Source organism: Vigna angularis, chromosome 1, assembly GCF_016808095.1.
Source record: "Vigna angularis cultivar LongXiaoDou No.4 chromosome 1, ASM1680809v1, whole genome shotgun sequence".
Classification (NCBI taxonomy): Eukaryota; Viridiplantae; Streptophyta; class Magnoliopsida; order Fabales; family Fabaceae; genus Vigna; species Vigna angularis.
The window spans coordinates 10,274,239-10,290,230 of record NC_068970.1 but is presented as its reverse complement, the minus strand read 5'-3'; the positions used below and the strand labels follow the sequence as shown (position 1 = coordinate 10,290,230).

Here is a 15,992-nt window from a genome sequence, read left to right as displayed (position 1 = left end):
TGACTTACCATATATTATCTCACACACTTATACTAATTAGGGATAACAAAAAAATCTATACCCGCAGTGTGCAGATAAAATAAGTGACAAATAGTTGGTACCTGCAGGTATTTAGTACACGCGGGTTGAGAGTAGTGAGTATTTTAATACCTACTTATAAAAGGGTCGGATACGAATATTATATTATCCAACTCACAGATACTCGTTACCGGTAAAAAATAAAAAAATAATTTAATTTATATTTAACTTAATTTAAAATAAAATTAATTTATATTTATTAGGTTAAATTTAATTAAAATTTAACTTTAATTTATATTTTATTTTTTTATATTAAATTTTATTTTAAAAATATATAAAATATATATTTTTTAATATTTGCGATTATCTATGAGTTACAGATTAAGTTTTTTTTTAGCGAGTTAGATTGGGAGTAAATATTATCTTATCCGATTGGATCTGTTGTGATTTTTAATACATGAATTACATGTCAGAAATTAAAAGGTTAAAAAGACTTGAAAATTAAAGAAAATAAAAGACTTACGTCCTTACTTTTGTTTAACCGAGTTAAGTTTGGTTTAGGTGAGTTATGGTTAAAAAAAAATTAACAAAAGGTATGTGAAGTAATTCTAGAAATAACATAAGGAAAAGTTAGAAAATATATGTCTAAAGAAAAGTGATAAATATTAGAAATTAAAAGTAAAAATTATTTTAATTTTTCTATAAAAATGACTATTTTAAATTTAGTAGTCCTCTTTTAACGTGCTACGACTCCTTCATAACCACAAGCCAAAGTGAATTTTGTTTTCTGTCGTAATTCTTTTTGTCAAGAAACTTATTACTTTTCATTTACTTATAGTTCTTTCTTCATTACCTTTTTTTCCTTTACAAAAATCTGTATCTATTTTACTGATGCTTCGGTCGTCTTTCAACAAGAAAATTACTTTTTCGATAGTTTAACGATTTATTTGAGCAATAATATATTTTTAAGTACTGTAACTACAAATTGTGGAAATATTTAAATTGAATGTATATTTTAATGATTACAAACTGCAAAGAGGTCGAGGGCAGAAGATTACAATTACATGAATATAAGTGGAGTTAATCTAACACTTTGAGTTTTTGAAAAAGAAAGAAAATCCAAATGCAGAGGTTGGTAGGTAGCAGAGGGCGACAACACATGACAAAAATCACTCCTCTCTCCTTCCTTCCTATACACCGAACAAGCTGCACAGTACACTACAGTACAACGTAGAAGTAGTGTGGTAAGTTTGAAGAGAAAGAAATAAAGGAATAAAACCCCAAATATACTGTTTTTACGGATATTCCAACAATACCCTCGAATATTCCTCCCTCCAACCGTTATATCTATCACCGCTTCATCCTCTATTTCCTCTCCTCGCTTCCTTTCTCCTTACCAAAATTAAATTCCTCTTTCCAACGTTTTCCTAACAGAAAGCCATGAAATTCGGAAAGAGTCTCAGCAGCCAGATCGAGAAAACCCTGCCGGAGTGGCGCGACAAGTTCCTCTCCTACAAGGAGCTTAAGAAGAAGCTTAAACAATTTGACCCTCCTGCTGCCGCCGATGACCGTCCCGGAAAACGCCACAAGTCTGATTCTGCAGCCACTTCCGCCGACATGTCCAAGGAGGAGACCGACTTCCGCAACTTGCTCGAGAGTGAACTCGACAAATTCAACACCTTCTTCGTTGAGAAGGAGGAAGAGTACATTATCAGACTCAAGGTACTCTCCTTGATTCCTCTCTTTCCGTCTCCTCTCCTCTTTGGCTGTTGCGTGGAAGATCTGTTTCTTTTTTGGATTTCTTAGTTTTTTTTTTCTATTCAATGCTAAATAGCTAAATACTAAACTTCCAGGAATTTTTTTTTTTGCTTTTTAGTTTTTGCCTGGAGGAGTTTGACATTATTATTGGCTTTGGAACAAATTTTGATATTTTTCTCGGAATTCTGTTAGCATTTGGTTTTGTTATTGTGGAGTTTAATATTAATTAGTGAAGAAACTTGTAGATTCACAAGCTGTGAACATGGATGGATGACGTTGAGATTAAAAGAAATTCGGGGTTTTTATTAGGCAATATGGTGAAGATTCTTATTGCAGTTTGGCAATGCTAATTTGTCTTGTTTTTCTTCTGCACAATATTCTGTATGACCTTTTAATTTTTATTTGGGCTGGTGCAGGGTGATTTATATGATAAAACAGTTAGATAATCGGAAGCTCTAATGTTTGTTATCGTTGAAATATACAGGAGTTACAAGATAGGGTGGTCAAAGTTAAGGATTTTAGTGAAGAGATGATGAAAATCCGCAAGGAAATTGTGGATTTCCATGGAGAGATGGTCTTGCTGGAAAACTACAGTGCCCTGAACTATACAGGTACTTTTAACTTTCATATGTATTGTTATATTTGCTTATTTTTCTTTATTGTTATTGAAATCTGGATTCTTTACATTTTAAAACTTTGCCCAAGTTCTTCGTAGCGTTACGGAACTTCTAAGTACTGTGTGAAAAATCAAGTAATAAGATGGAATAGGATTCGTTTCCAATACAAGTTGTCCATTGCTCCAAAAATAGTTATTTTTAGACTTATAGGCACTTATATAAGTACAAAGGATGGGATGGAATATGATTCGTTTCCCATACATATTGTCCATTGCTCCTCAAAATTCCTTGGCCAAGTTGGTAGGACAAAGCATATGTTTTTTCTTGGAATAAATAATCTACTTTGAACACGTTCATGTTTCTGAAATTGGACATCTGGCCCTTTTATTTTATAACCCTATAATCAGGCTTACTATTCTTCTATCTACTTTGTAAGCAAGCCAATTCAAGAATAGTATGTCATGTTTTAATTAAATATGATGCTGATTTAATAAATATTCCCGTTGCAAATTACGCAAAGGTCACATCATCTTAAAGCATAAACGATCAGGGAGTTTCACTCTTTTTTTTCTTGCCACTCGAGAGTGATTCTGATTTGAAAATGCCAAAAAGGCACATGGAATATGAACAATATGTGGTTTTCAGACAGATTTTCTGTGATAATTGTATCTTTACTCTGCATTTTTTAGCTGGAAACCAGTGTCAGCTTTAGATCTAACTAGCTCTAAAGATATGCGCTTCTATGATCAGCCCGCAGTTCGTTATCTTAGCATAAATTGAAGAATGTGATACTTATGATATTTGTTTCTTTAAATCAATTGTTCCATTCGAGGTATCTAATAATTGCCTCAATTTTCATTCCACAGGGCTAGTGAAAATACTGAAGAAGTATGACAAGAGAACTGGTGCTCTCATCCGCTTGCCCTTCATTCAGAAGGTCTTGCAACAACCTTTCTTTACCACTGACTTGCTCTACAAGCTTGTAAAGGAGTGTGAAACAATGTTGGACCGTCTTTTCCCTGAGAATGATCCTCCTCCAGTTTCTGGTGAGACAACTCCCCAAGCTGAAGGTTGTGATCCTTCAACTTCAACCACTACCAAGAGTGATGGTGGTTTGCTGATTCCCAAGGAATTAGCTGAGATCGAGTACATGGAGAGCCTATATATGAAGAGTACAGTATCAGCTTTGCATGTTTTGCAGGAAATTAGAAGTGGAAGCTCAACTGTTAGCATGTTTTCATTGCCACCGTTGAAGATAAGTGGTTCAGAAGAAACATGGAAGAAAATTCCGGTTCTTGAACAAGCAGCCAAGTAACCTGCTGGGTTACATTGACAACAAACTAGTGGGATGACTATTTTCTGATCACTTTTTTTTTTTTTTTTTTTTAAATCGGATGCCTCTGTTATGCTGCCTTAGATACTAACACGGATGTAAGATGCTAAATGTAAAGATGGAATTAATTTTATAGAATTATAGGTTCCATATAATAAAACCTCTGGAATTTAAAGAAGTTATGTTTTGACATTTTGCTAACATTCGTATTCTGTAGTAATGTAATTATACATTCCGTATCTGGTTTATATAAGGATGCATTTGGAGATCAGATTTACTAAAACCCTGTATTCACCTCTATTTTTTCTACTTGGCAATAGTAGATGACGCTCTAAGCTGCAATCAGAAATTGGCGTTATAGAAAAACTTAATGGTGCTAATGGTAGGATTAATGGTAATTTCATGCAATCGTGAATCATTGAGCGTGTTTTAAATTTACGTCGAAAATTGAAAAAGACAAAGAAGCAAATTAAGTTACTTCGACGTCTACTGTGCTAAATGCGAATTCACATAGAGGTGAATATCTACGTTAAAAAACGTGTAGACGTTTAGAAGCTCCCGTTTACACACTCACACAGAACAACTCTCTAGTCTCTATTCAGAATCCATGAGTAGAACATCTCTTTGATAACGATAGTCTAGTCTGGTTCTTAAAACACGGATTTTTTTCATTAGTGGTTCGGGGATATGATAGTTTAATGGTTTATTTGACAGTACAAAATACTTAATGGGATACACGGTATAACCTTCGTGTTTGTGTTATGGGGTTCAGCTGTAGGAGAAGGGTGTATGGTATAACTTCAATGAGAAGAAAGTATAAACATAAAGACTTAAAAGAAAGTTATATAAAGGGTCAAAATCGTGTAATGAAACATCCTTTTTTTTTAAAGCCGTGATTTAAAAATAAAATTACATTAAGATGAAAATTTTCCTTAAAAACTACTGTCTCATGAAAGAAAAATTAAAGATAAACATAATCAAACATTTCTTTATTGGACAAAAGCATCAAACAAACCTATATATTTGCTGCTTGAACAGAAATTAACATGGGAAATTACTAGTTCAGCTTCTGTCTTGCTACCTTAACAGCACCATAAAATAAGCCTAACAAGTGACAGTAAGACAACCGCACGTAACAGAAGACAAACAAATAAACTGAAAAGCATATGATCCATGAAAACTGCGACATTTCTTAACAGAGAAAATTCAAGTAGAATTGGAAGCGGGACAAGGAGGAATTGCTATGTCGGTGACCCCTTCTAACATCAATACGACGCTCTTCATTGTTGGGCGAAGAAAAGGTTCATCTTGGATACACCAAAGTGCCACTTTAATCATATTTTCCACGGCAGTTTTGTCATCCACCACTTCCCAAGGAAAAAGCTTATTGAGTTTTCCTGCAACAAAACAGTTATAAGCCCAGGAGCAGAGACTAACCGCCTCAGGTTCAGGGACACGAACTTCGATGTTTCTTCTGCAACATAAAATTTCCAACAGCATTATTCCGTAGCTATAAACATCAGTCTTGACAGATATTGGGACATTCTTGTTCCATTCTGGGGCCAAGTACCCTCTTGTTCCTCTGGCCCCTGTCATGGTTCTGGTTTGATCGGGCATGAGAAGTTTTGCAAGCCCAAAATCGGATATTTTGGCAGTCCAGAACTCATCCACTAAGATGTTCTGAGGCTTTATGTCACAATGAATGATTGGTGCCTCACACTCTTCGTGGAGATACATTATCCCTCTAGCAATCTCCACCGCTATTCTTACTCTCTCATCCCACTCTGGACGTCTCTGACTTTCACCCACGAAGATAAGGTTTCCAAGGGAGCCATTGGACATGTATTCATACACCAGAAGCCTTTTAGAACCCTCCGCACAGAAACCCAACAAACGAACTAGATTCCTGTGACGGGTTTTTCCAATGGCTCTCATTTCTGCTTGGAATTCCTTTTCTCCTTCTTCCACTAATTTCTCCAGTCTCTTCACTGCAATCAACCTCTTACCTTTGTCCAACGCCCCCTTGTAAACTGCTCCAAAAGACCCTTTTCCCAGTTCTATCTTGAAATTATTTGTTGCTCTTTTGAGTTCGCTGTATGAAAACCTTCTCAAAGTCACCTCTTCGTTCAGACCCAAGTTCCCAGTTTCCATCAATCTTTTATACTTCAAAATCCGAATCTTGTACGTGTAGTGGCTGGATATGACAATGGTTGAACATAAAAGCAGCGAAAATACGGATGTAATGACAATAATATGCACCGTTGCTTTATTACTTGTTGCCTTGATTGGTGGTGGTTCAGGAACAGGCACAGGATAATCGTTTTCCGTCCGATTGCTGAGGCTGTCTCCCACTTTCCACAGTAACACTGAGGTTCTGTAATCGCTTAATTGCCGTCTGAGATATCTCAAAGGCAGCCTTTGTTTCATGCAGCTTACACCGTCGTAAAATGCAGCCTCACAATTGCAATCAGCCAAGCAAGCAGCGGAGCATTCTTCTTGTGAAATTTCAGCCTTGAAATAAGGAAAATCCACCCACACAATATTCTCCTCCGACTTCATCTCATACGAGGTTGCGCTGTCTTTCTTCCCCCAACAATCTTCTTTCAGAAAACTCCTTTTGCAGCCCAGAGTGGAGTCGTTTGGATGTATGGAGATAAACCCCGAAAGACAAGAGCATAATGGTTGAGCGTCATCTAATGTGCAGTAGCTGTTGAATCCACAAAAACCTTTTATTGAACACATGTTTTTAACATCCGGCCATTTTTCCAAAATTTGGGTACTACCATTCTTAAAATGCGCATACAGACGAAATATCCCATCATAATTCAGGGTTGCACGATAGATGATCCGGTTTCCATCGTTAGCTAAAGACGAATTACTGATTACACTTAGAATCACCTTAGTCCTCCCATCACTGCTTTCATTCAGAATCCGCAGAGTACCATTTTTGTCGAGAGGGTTCTGATATTCCTCAACGCGATTCAAAGCAGAACGAGTATTAGAGGCCCAGTAAGCTTCCGTTCCAGCGTCAGTTGTGTCCACTGGATAAAGAACAAGATTTCCGTCATCCTGCATCTTGAGACGAAATCGTCCACTGGAATGGTCGTTCTGTGATGAATTGCACACCAGTTGATGTCCGTTTGGAAGAGATTGACCACCTAACAAAGTATCTGTTGGGTAATCGAAACTCTGCCATATGATGTCGTTTTTAGTGTTGTAGAGCACAAAGTTTCCAGAATCGAGCACGGAGGCAGAGGCAGCTTTTGCACTGAAATTAGGTGCAATAACCTTCTCTTCTCGTTGGTCGTCTGTTAGTACGAGTTTACCGTCCATGTTTAGTTGTAGCTTTGCACCTGAGGTTACCGGAGGATCGTTCCGTTGTGCAGTCCATACCACTGTCTTGTTCTCCCCGCTAACCAGCCAAATTGCAACGACAAAGTCACCACCTTGTTCTAGTGGATAAAAACCAAATGCAAATTGAGCAGAAGGAGAAAGCCAGAAAGAAGTAGTAGTACTCTGTGCAGCAAGTGTGGTTCCGAGTGGTATCTGATACGTTTCAACTCTTGTCCCCACAGACATCAGCAACAGGCAAGTTATTATCACGGCAATGATGTCCATTAGAATTTGATGATTTCAGTCTGAGAAACCAGAAGCAAGATCGCTATTTTCTATTTCACTGCATTTGTCTGGTTCAAATTTAAGCAAATTGGTCTCCCAAGACTTGCTTTTCTCGGTCATTTTATCAAATCAACGTCGGCCTGTCCCTACCAAAAACAAAGAACATCTTAAGAGAATTAGCACTCCAGGACTTCTTATGGTCAAGTCTTTCGGTGACCAAGTAAACAAAAGAACAAAATACTGAAGAAAAAAAAATTCTCTATTTCCTAGTAAGTTATGACCATAATGGTCAAGACCATGTGAGAGACGAGGTGAATTTGTGCCATAGTTTTTCTATCGTATATAAAATTGTACGAGTGTTAATTATAATCTCTCTCAATTAACTTTTAACTGACTACGTAATTTTGATTTCTTGAAAAAAAAAATTTTTTTATAGAGATATTTTTGTTTTACCAACCAAAGCTTGAAATTTTACCGCTTTCGAAACTTCATAGTTTAAATATATTTGTTTGTATAACTTTTGATTCTTACAAGTTTAAAAGTTAACTCGCTAAAACTAAGGTGTGATGTTATAATAAACTTCTATTCATGATTGCATTTAAATAAATATAGTGATGAAGTCTCTCATAAAGCCTGTTCAGACCCACTATACGAAAATTAAGGTCTTTTATTTCATGAACTTTGAAGGTGGCAACTGGCGAGTAGAGAAGCTGGGTTTTGATACAATTGAACCACAAGAAGAACTCAAGATGAAAATGAAACTACAGTAATACAGACACAGAACAATGGAAGAAGATGTTCCTAGAAATATTTAATGAGGAGGGTGGGCTGGAGAGGGAGGAATTGGAATATCTTTCAATCCTTCCAACATCAAGATTACATTCTTTATCAAAGGACGAACAGAAGGAGTGTCTTGCACACACCACAACCCCACCTTCACCATTCTTTCCATTATCTTCCACTCAACACCTTCATCCTCCTTAACAAGCCTGTTTAATTGCCCTTCTGCAAAACATTTATATACCCAGCTGGAAAGAACTATCTCCTCTTCTGAGGAAACATTCATTTCTATGCTGCGTCTTCGGCACACGATCTCCAGAAGCACCATCCCAAAACTGTAAATGTCAAATTTTACCGATACCGGTGCTTCCTTCTGCCATTCAGGTGCCAAGTACTTGCTTGTCCCATCATCCTCTTTTCTCATTCTTGAATGCTCAGACTTCAGTAGTCTTGCAAATCCAAAATCAGATATCTTTGCAGTCCACGCTTCATCCATTAGTATATTTCGAGGATTTATATTGCAATGGATGATGCGGACCTCACACTCGTCGTGTAGGTAAAGGATTCCTCTAGCAACATCCAATGCGATTTTTAGTCTGTCTCTCCAGGATATCTGTTTCTCATCATTGAAGAGAAGAGTTCCCAGAGACCCGTTTCTTACGTATTCGTAAACAAGGAGACTCCTAGCTCCATCGATGCAAAAACCAATGAGCTTAACCAAATTCCTGTGATGTGTTCGAGCAATAGAAGTAATTTCATTGCGGAATTCCCACTTCCAGTCACCAGCAGCAACTCCCTCCAATCTCTTGACAGCGATACTTTGATTTTCGTCACTTGTTTCGCCTCTGTAAACCACTCCAAATGATCCTCTTCCTATCTCTTCCGTGAAGTTTTCAGTGGATTTGACAAGTTCATCGAAAGAAAACGAACGCAGAGAACATTCTCCAGTAAATCCCAGGTTCTCACTTGCAGACAACGTTGTATACTTACGCACCTTTCGCTTGTAAATGAAGAAAATGAACACGGCAAATATCAAAGATAAGAATGAAATGGAACCCAAAGTAAAGGCCAGAATCATTATCAGACTGTTCTTGTTATCCGTAACTACCTTGGATTTAGGCTTCGGAAAGAAGTTGCTTGGAATTGGATTTTGGATGGTTGAAGCGTTCTTGAAGAGTGCAACGACGGATAAGTTCTGAAGCCATCTGCCATATATTAGGGGGAGTCCATATTTTTCGCAGTTGCCATTCGAATATAACACTGCCACGCAATCACAATCATCCAGTAAAGACTTTTCGCACTCTTTCTCCTTCATCGGTACGACAGAAAATGGAGTATCCACCCAATACACATGTTCCAACTGAGTAATATTATACAAAATCATTTGGTTTGGGGCTTCACTGCTTCGGCAACCATCTAGTGCATAGGCCAGTATGCAGTTCTGAGACGCGTTACCACTGCTGTTGGATGGGACGAAGCCAGGAAAACACTCACACACCGCATCGCCTGTTGCGTTTGAGCAATAACTGTTAAACCCACAAAACCCCTTGATTTGACATTTCCCAATCGAGGTATTCCACAGTACTCGGACATTTGTAGAGCCACTGCTGTTCTCAAATTGGTGCTCATACAGTATAAAGTTCCCGTCTGCAACAAGTGTTGCACGGTAGATTGAACTTGTATTGTGTGATTTGTTTCCAGGGCTAATATTTTCGTTCAAACACGAAATCCCAATGCAAAGAGAGCCCGTGGCATCAAGCCCGAGCTCTGAGACCACAAAAGTGTTTGAAGCCCAGTAAGCATCAGTGCCAGATGCTGCGCTGTTCTTTGGATAAGCAACGAGGTTTCCATCTGATTGCATGACCATAATGAAAGCTCCACTCGAATAGTCTTTTTCGGACACACTGGAAACCAGTTTGGCGTCAACAGTTAAATTCTGACCTCCTAGTAAGGTGTCAGTTGGATGATCAAAGCTTTGCCAAACAACAGTGCTGCCATCGCTATATAGCACAAAGTTGCCAGAATCAAGCATAGATGCTGAAGTTGTATTAACAGTTGAAATGAGAGCAAGACTTTCTCTCCCACTTGGGAAAAGCCGCAGACCGGTGGTGGTGATGTTCAACGTTGAATTTGAGGGGAGTGGGCTGCTATCACGGTTAGAAGTCCACACAACAGTTTTTTGGGGTGGAATATCACCACCAAGCAGCCATATACCCACAGCAAAGCCATTACCTTGTGGGTAAAAGCCAAAAGCAAAGTGGCCAGAAGGTGATACCCATGAACTATTATTCCCAAATTCAGTAGCACAGAGCGTAGACCCTGGCTTTATGATGCTCACACCTTTTTTTGCAAATAACATGCATAACAGTGAGAACACAACGGTTACGAAGGCCATAGGATTCGGAAACTCAAACAAAACTCTTCTAGCTTATCAAACTGAAACAAAGCATTATTACTTAACAATTCTCCGTTTATTTCAGAAGTTGACCGACTTTTATGCAGATGGTACGGTCCCCCACCAAAGACGTTCGGAAGCGACTAAATTCATCTTTCCAGAGTCCACTTGCTTCCAATGTGGAGAAAAAATAAAGTTGATGGAAGTTGACGGATTTTTGCCGGTTCTGAGAGTGGAATGTCTGAAGTAGTTCACACCTTCAAATTCATTTCTCCACACAATCATGGTTGGGAGAGTAACACACACGGCAATAAAGTAAATGAAGGTTTTCAAATTGGAAAATATTTTTTTAACAACATTTTTTTTAAGAATTTTTTTTATATGTAATAATTTTTTATTAGTCTGTTTTAAATATTAATATATCATAGTCGTTTCAAATTTTCATGTCATTTGTTCATTTCACATCAAACAATCAAACACGCACTCATGCTAAATATTTACATTTGAAGTAATATAACAAGGACAAAGTACTTTCACACCGTAATATTTTTTACACCCATTTTATATTATTTTTCACTATCCTTTACTTTTTCTTTATGATTTATAATTGTGGTTATTTTTAAAGAGAAAAAAATAAACTATGTTAAATGCTTTTAGGACATGTATTGATAGGTGATTTTATCCTTGAGATTATTCTAATTTTATTAGTATATATCAAAATCATATAGAAGAAGAAATCTAGTTTGTAAGAATCGATGTATTTAAATTTTTGTGTCAAAAAGAATTGTATCTTACACAATAAAAATTTACCTAAGAGAAACTTAATTCTTTATATATAACTTAATGTGAGCAGAGATAATAAAATATATGGAAATTATTTTGGTCTATTTAATAGACTAGACTTTTAAAAATATAGTCAATGTATTAATGAAAAATGTTTAAATTAAAGTATATTATGTGATTGATGGATGTGATGTGAAGAAATAAAGTTTGAAATAATAAATGTATTTTTGTCCTTTTAAAAATAAGCCAGCGTAGTTGTTTTGTTCGGTTGTGATTTTCATATGTTATAATGGTGTGCTACTTAAGACAGAGAATATTGTAAATGAGAGTACTCAACCGTGAGAGACTCAAAGCTAATGAGAGTATGTAAATAATTATATACATACATTTAATTCCTCATATTAAGATGAAACACTATATTTGAAAAATTTATATGAGGAGCACTGTAAACATATTAATTGTATACATAATTTTCTTACTGTGTGAAATGAGATATTGAGTGTAAACCAGCAGAGACCGGACGCTGTACGGAAGGATATCCAAGTCATTGGATTGCCAAATGGACCGGTCGTCCATTTCAGCGTACGAGACCCAAGGACTGGACGCCGTACGGAAGGGCACCCAAGTTATTGGATTACCAAATGGACCGGCCGCCCATTTCAGCGTACAAGACCCAAGGACCGGACGCCGTACAGAAGGACATCCGTGCCAGCGGATTACCAAGCTGACCGGTCGCCCATTATAACATGAGACCCAGGAGATTGCACTTCTACTCACTTATAGGGCGACCGCCCTTATGCCCCGTGACCATACTCTTGTGAAAGGTTATGTATGGCAGGGCGGACACCCGCGCGCCCATACCCAGAACTCACCCGAAGCCGGCCGCCCGACCGTGCGGATCGGCCGATCGTGTAACTAATCATCCTAATTTAAGGTAAGTAGGGTTTAAAAGCTATTTGGGCTGAATTGGGCTGTGATTAACGTTTCACTAATCCCAAGCCCATAGCGAAAACTATAAATACAGATCCAGGGTGAGTGGTAGATAGGTTGCATTTACTGCACATTTATTACTGTCTGAGAAAACCGCCTTAGCTCTCAACTTTGGTATCGGAGAATCTTTTGCAGGTCTCCCACCGGCGAACTGAGAAGTAAGCACAGAAGATCCGACGTGGGACCAGCACTGTCCCCCCACATCCGAAACAAAATAAAAGGTTAAATATAATGTACAATTTTTTTTTATACTTTACATAATCAATGCTTTATTAAAAAAACAAAGCGAATAATATTTCATTAATTACCTTATAGCTAATCTCTTTGACTACGTAGCTAAAAATATTCTACATTGATATTACCCTCTCTTGAAGCATGTTCAATAAAAATTGGTTACAATATTTAATTATAAGTAAAAATATTATTTTTAGATCACAGATAACTATCAATATTTTTAAACATTTTTAATATATGTAAGATTCATATTAAAATTATATTTTAATTCATAAACAATATTTGTAAATGCTGTCTTACTCAAGTTGCTAGAAATAAAATTGGTTTATTTGTACAATTTGAGTATATTTAAGAGTTTGATTTTATTTTTCTTTCCTTTGATTATTATCATAAAAAACATTTATAAGTAGAAGGTAACATGATTCTTCAACCTTCATGTCCTTCCATTTGTTTTTTCAATCTTTCTCTCTCTTTTGTTTTTGCTTGTCCTGGCTTGTTCCTTTAGTTATTTTTAAGTTATATGGTTGGAAGACATGAAAAGTTTATAGATCTTTCTTCTTTCTGTAAAACACCTTCCCATTATGCAATTTAAACCATGAAATTCATCTTCAGTTCTGCACATAGTATGAACTTAAAATGGGAATGCATCTTTTACTTTCTTGACAAATGGGCCGAAACCTTATCAAAACTAAGAAAGAGTCAAACTCTTACATAACCAAATATGTACTATAAAAGTGTTTCATCCTATAACTCTTGTATCTCATCCTGCACTTCCAAAAATTTCATTTTTAACCTTCTGACATATATATTTTCAACCTTTCTAAAAATTTTATTTTTTAATATATATATTTTTATTTTCTTCTCTCTTGTTAAAGACACTTTAATAAATATTTTTTTATTTTCTTATTAAAGTCACTCTACACCACCTTAATAATCATCTAATTTAATTTAAAATTTAATTATTATTTAATATAATTTTATATTCTAATAATTATTAAAATATGATTTATATTATAATAATAGTTATATTAAAAAAATAAAAATAAAAATAAAAATAAAAATTAAAAAAATGAAATAATAATGATAATAATATAAAATTTGATTCGATATATTAATATATATTAAAATATATTAAAATATTAAAATAAATTAAACAATTATTAAATTTTAAATAGAAACAAATTTTTTAAATATGCTAACAGTTTTGTTATTTAAAATTTAATAATATTTAATTTAATTGAAAATTATAATATTATTTATTATATTTTTATATTTTAATAATTATTAAAATATAATATATATTTTTATAACAGTTATATTAAAATTATTAAAAAAAAAAATAATAAAAATAATGATAATTATAATAAAAATAAAATTAATATTTAAAATCACATTTAATATATTTAAATGTGTTAAATAATATTAAATTATTAAATTAAATTAAATAATTATTAAAATTAAATAAAAAACAAAATTTTAAAGGGATTCTTAATCGGATATTCATGTATTATCGAATTACGATTAACAAATTTTAAATTTATTTTTTATTTAAATTTTAATAATTATTTAATTAAATTAATATTTTAATATACCGATTTTTATATTCGATTAACAAATTTTAAATTTATTTTTTATTTAAATTTTAATAATTATTTAATTAAATTAATATTTTAATATAATATAATATATTTAAATATCTTTAATGTGATTTTGAATACTATTTTTATTTTCATTATTATTATTTTTATTTTAGTTATTTTATTTTACTTTTTTAATAAAATTATTATAAAATGCAAATAATATTTTAAAAATTATTAAATTAGAAAAATATAATAAATAATATTATTATTTTTAATTAAATTAAATATTTATTAAATTTTAAATAAAAAATTATTAACATATTTTACGGTATCCAATAAATAAGTTTTTAAAATATTTGTTTTTATTTAAAATTTAATAACCGTTTAATTTATTGTAATATTTTAATATAATTTAATATATTTAAATATATTAAATCAAATTTTATATTATTGTTATTATTATTTATTTTTTATTTTTATCATTATTACTTTTATTTTAGTTATTTGATTTTTATTTATTTAATATAACTATTATTATGATATAAATCTTATTTTAATAATTATTAAAATATAAAATTATATTAAATAATATTTAAATTTTAAATTAAATTAGATTATTTGTAGGAAGGTGCAAAAGACTTTAATAAGAAAGAGAAGAAAATGAAAATATATTTATTAAAAAATAAAATTTTTTGAAAAATTGGAGGTGCAGAGGTGAGAAGATTAAAAATAAAATTTTTAGAAGTGGAAATGAGATGTTGGAGGTGTAGAATGAAACACTCGTACTATAAATATCATCGGGAAGTTTCTGATTGCATTGTTGGTATAAAAATGGATGTCATATTGGGTTGGGCTCCCAAATGATTTGAGAGTTACTCCCTCCACCACTACACACTATTTCCTACACCTCTCCATTTCTATTTTGCCATTTTAGTAATATTTAGACGGATGTGAATATGCGTTGGATTCTTAAACGGATGTCAACATCCGCGGACGGATATCGACAACCGTCAAAATACAAACGGATGATGTTGATATTCGTTATCGTCCGTTCAAGAATTAAGGGCCAGCTGATGTTGACATCCGTCCAAATGTCTCTGATGCGTGATGTCAACTCAAGCAAATGTTCAAGACCCTAATGCTTTTTCTGACAGCATGAGCAAAGCATGCACAATGCTGATTGCACATCTCTCTCCCCCGGAGGATCTTGCAGTGGATTAGACGTAAGAGGCGAGGCAATGCTTCATATGCATTCAACATGTATTATCAGACCATGGATCAACACAAAGATTCATGCAATTTCAATGGTCTCTCTGTCATCACTAACATCGACCCTTCACCCTCTCAAAGTTTTTGCCAGTTCAAAATCATGATCGATCTGGGGAAACATGAAAAGAAGTCCACTACTCCTTCTGATGCACCAAAAATTAAACTCAACTCAATGGTGATGCTCCTGTTCATTTTCACCATGTTCTTGCTGCTTTGTGTCTAGGTTTTTTTTATTGCTCTCCTGCAGAGATTCACAACTTCACGCCACCAATTTTTTTTGTTTAATCATTTATATTTTCCTTTTTGTATCTTTGAATGAAAAGTGAGAGATTCGGTATTTAATAGAAAGTGAGGATACGTGAGAGGCAAGGAAGAGAAGAATTTAGGAAAGAGGAAAACAAGGGGAGGAACAGAAAGTGGTACGTGTAAGAAGGAGAAGCTGGTGGTCTCAATTCAAGTTTAAGGACGCATGGGTCCCCCTGGATTCATTTCATAATTCTTTTAACAGTCACTTTTGGAGTGAGAGGTACGTGTGGTTCTTCACAGAGGGGGAGTTCTTTGCTCCTTTTGGTTTAAGGATTCATTTTAGTATAAGATAGAAATGTGAGATTTGTTTA

At 34.4% G+C, this 15,992-nt stretch overlaps 3 protein-coding genes across 4 annotated transcripts; 1 reads left to right on the top strand and 2 right to left on the bottom strand.

The window, feature by feature from the left end:
* The first annotated feature begins 1,169 nt into the window (after positions 1-1,169).
* LOC108347834 (SPX domain-containing protein 1) lies at positions 1,170-3,927 on the top strand. Its single transcript, XM_017587275.2, has 3 exons — positions 1,170-1,740; positions 2,261-2,387; positions 3,260-3,927. The coding sequence occupies exons 1-3, from the start codon at positions 1,459-1,461 to the stop codon at positions 3,706-3,708; spliced, it is 858 nt and encodes a 285-aa protein (XP_017442764.1). The 5' UTR covers positions 1,170-1,458; the 3' UTR covers positions 3,709-3,927.
* Positions 3,928-4,694: 767 nt separating this feature from the next.
* LOC108347828 (G-type lectin S-receptor-like serine/threonine-protein kinase LECRK3) lies at positions 4,695-7,644 on the bottom strand. 2 transcript variants are annotated; one of them, XM_052871975.1, is made up of 2 exons: positions 7,242-7,339; positions 4,695-7,138 (listed from the first exon to the last, which is right to left on the bottom strand). In XM_052871975.1, the coding sequence occupies exon 2, from the start codon at positions 7,057-7,059 to the stop codon at positions 4,933-4,935; it is 2,127 nt and encodes a 708-aa protein (XP_052727935.1). In that variant the 5' UTR covers positions 7,060-7,138; positions 7,242-7,339; the 3' UTR covers positions 4,695-4,932. The 2 variants fall into 2 exon arrangements, with proteins under 2 accessions (XP_052727935.1, XP_017442754.2); XM_017587265.2 differs by having other exon boundaries at positions 4,695-7,644.
* Positions 7,645-7,905: 261 nt separating this feature from the next.
* On the bottom strand, positions 7,906-10,822 carry LOC108338576 (G-type lectin S-receptor-like serine/threonine-protein kinase LECRK1). Its single transcript, XM_017575531.2, has one exon. It carries the CDS (start codon positions 10,517-10,519, stop codon positions 8,156-8,158), a length of 2,364 nt encoding a protein of 787 aa, XP_017431020.2. The 5' UTR covers positions 10,520-10,822; the 3' UTR covers positions 7,906-8,155.
* Positions 10,823-15,992: the final 5,170 nt, after the last annotated feature.

Excerpts from the sequence above, each read along its gene's own strand:
- LOC108347828 (XM_017587265.2), bottom strand. The coding sequence starts at position 7,344 with ATGGACATCATTGCCGTGATAATAACTTGCCTGTTGCTGATGTCTGTG.
- LOC108347834 (XM_017587275.2), top strand. The coding sequence starts at position 1,459 with ATGAAATTCGGAAAGAGTCTCAGCAGCCAGATCGAGAAAACCCTGCCG. Across the intron at positions 1,741-2,260 it reads AGTACATTATCAGACTCAAG|GAGTTACAAGATAGGGTGGT; the intron begins GTACTCTCCTTG and ends TGAAATATACAG. Across the intron at positions 2,388-3,259 it reads CAGTGCCCTGAACTATACAG|GGCTAGTGAAAATACTGAAG; the intron begins GTACTTTTAACT and ends TTCATTCCACAG.
- LOC108338576 (XM_017575531.2), bottom strand. The coding sequence starts at position 10,519 with ATGGCCTTCGTAACCGTTGTGTTCTCACTGTTATGCATGTTATTTGCA.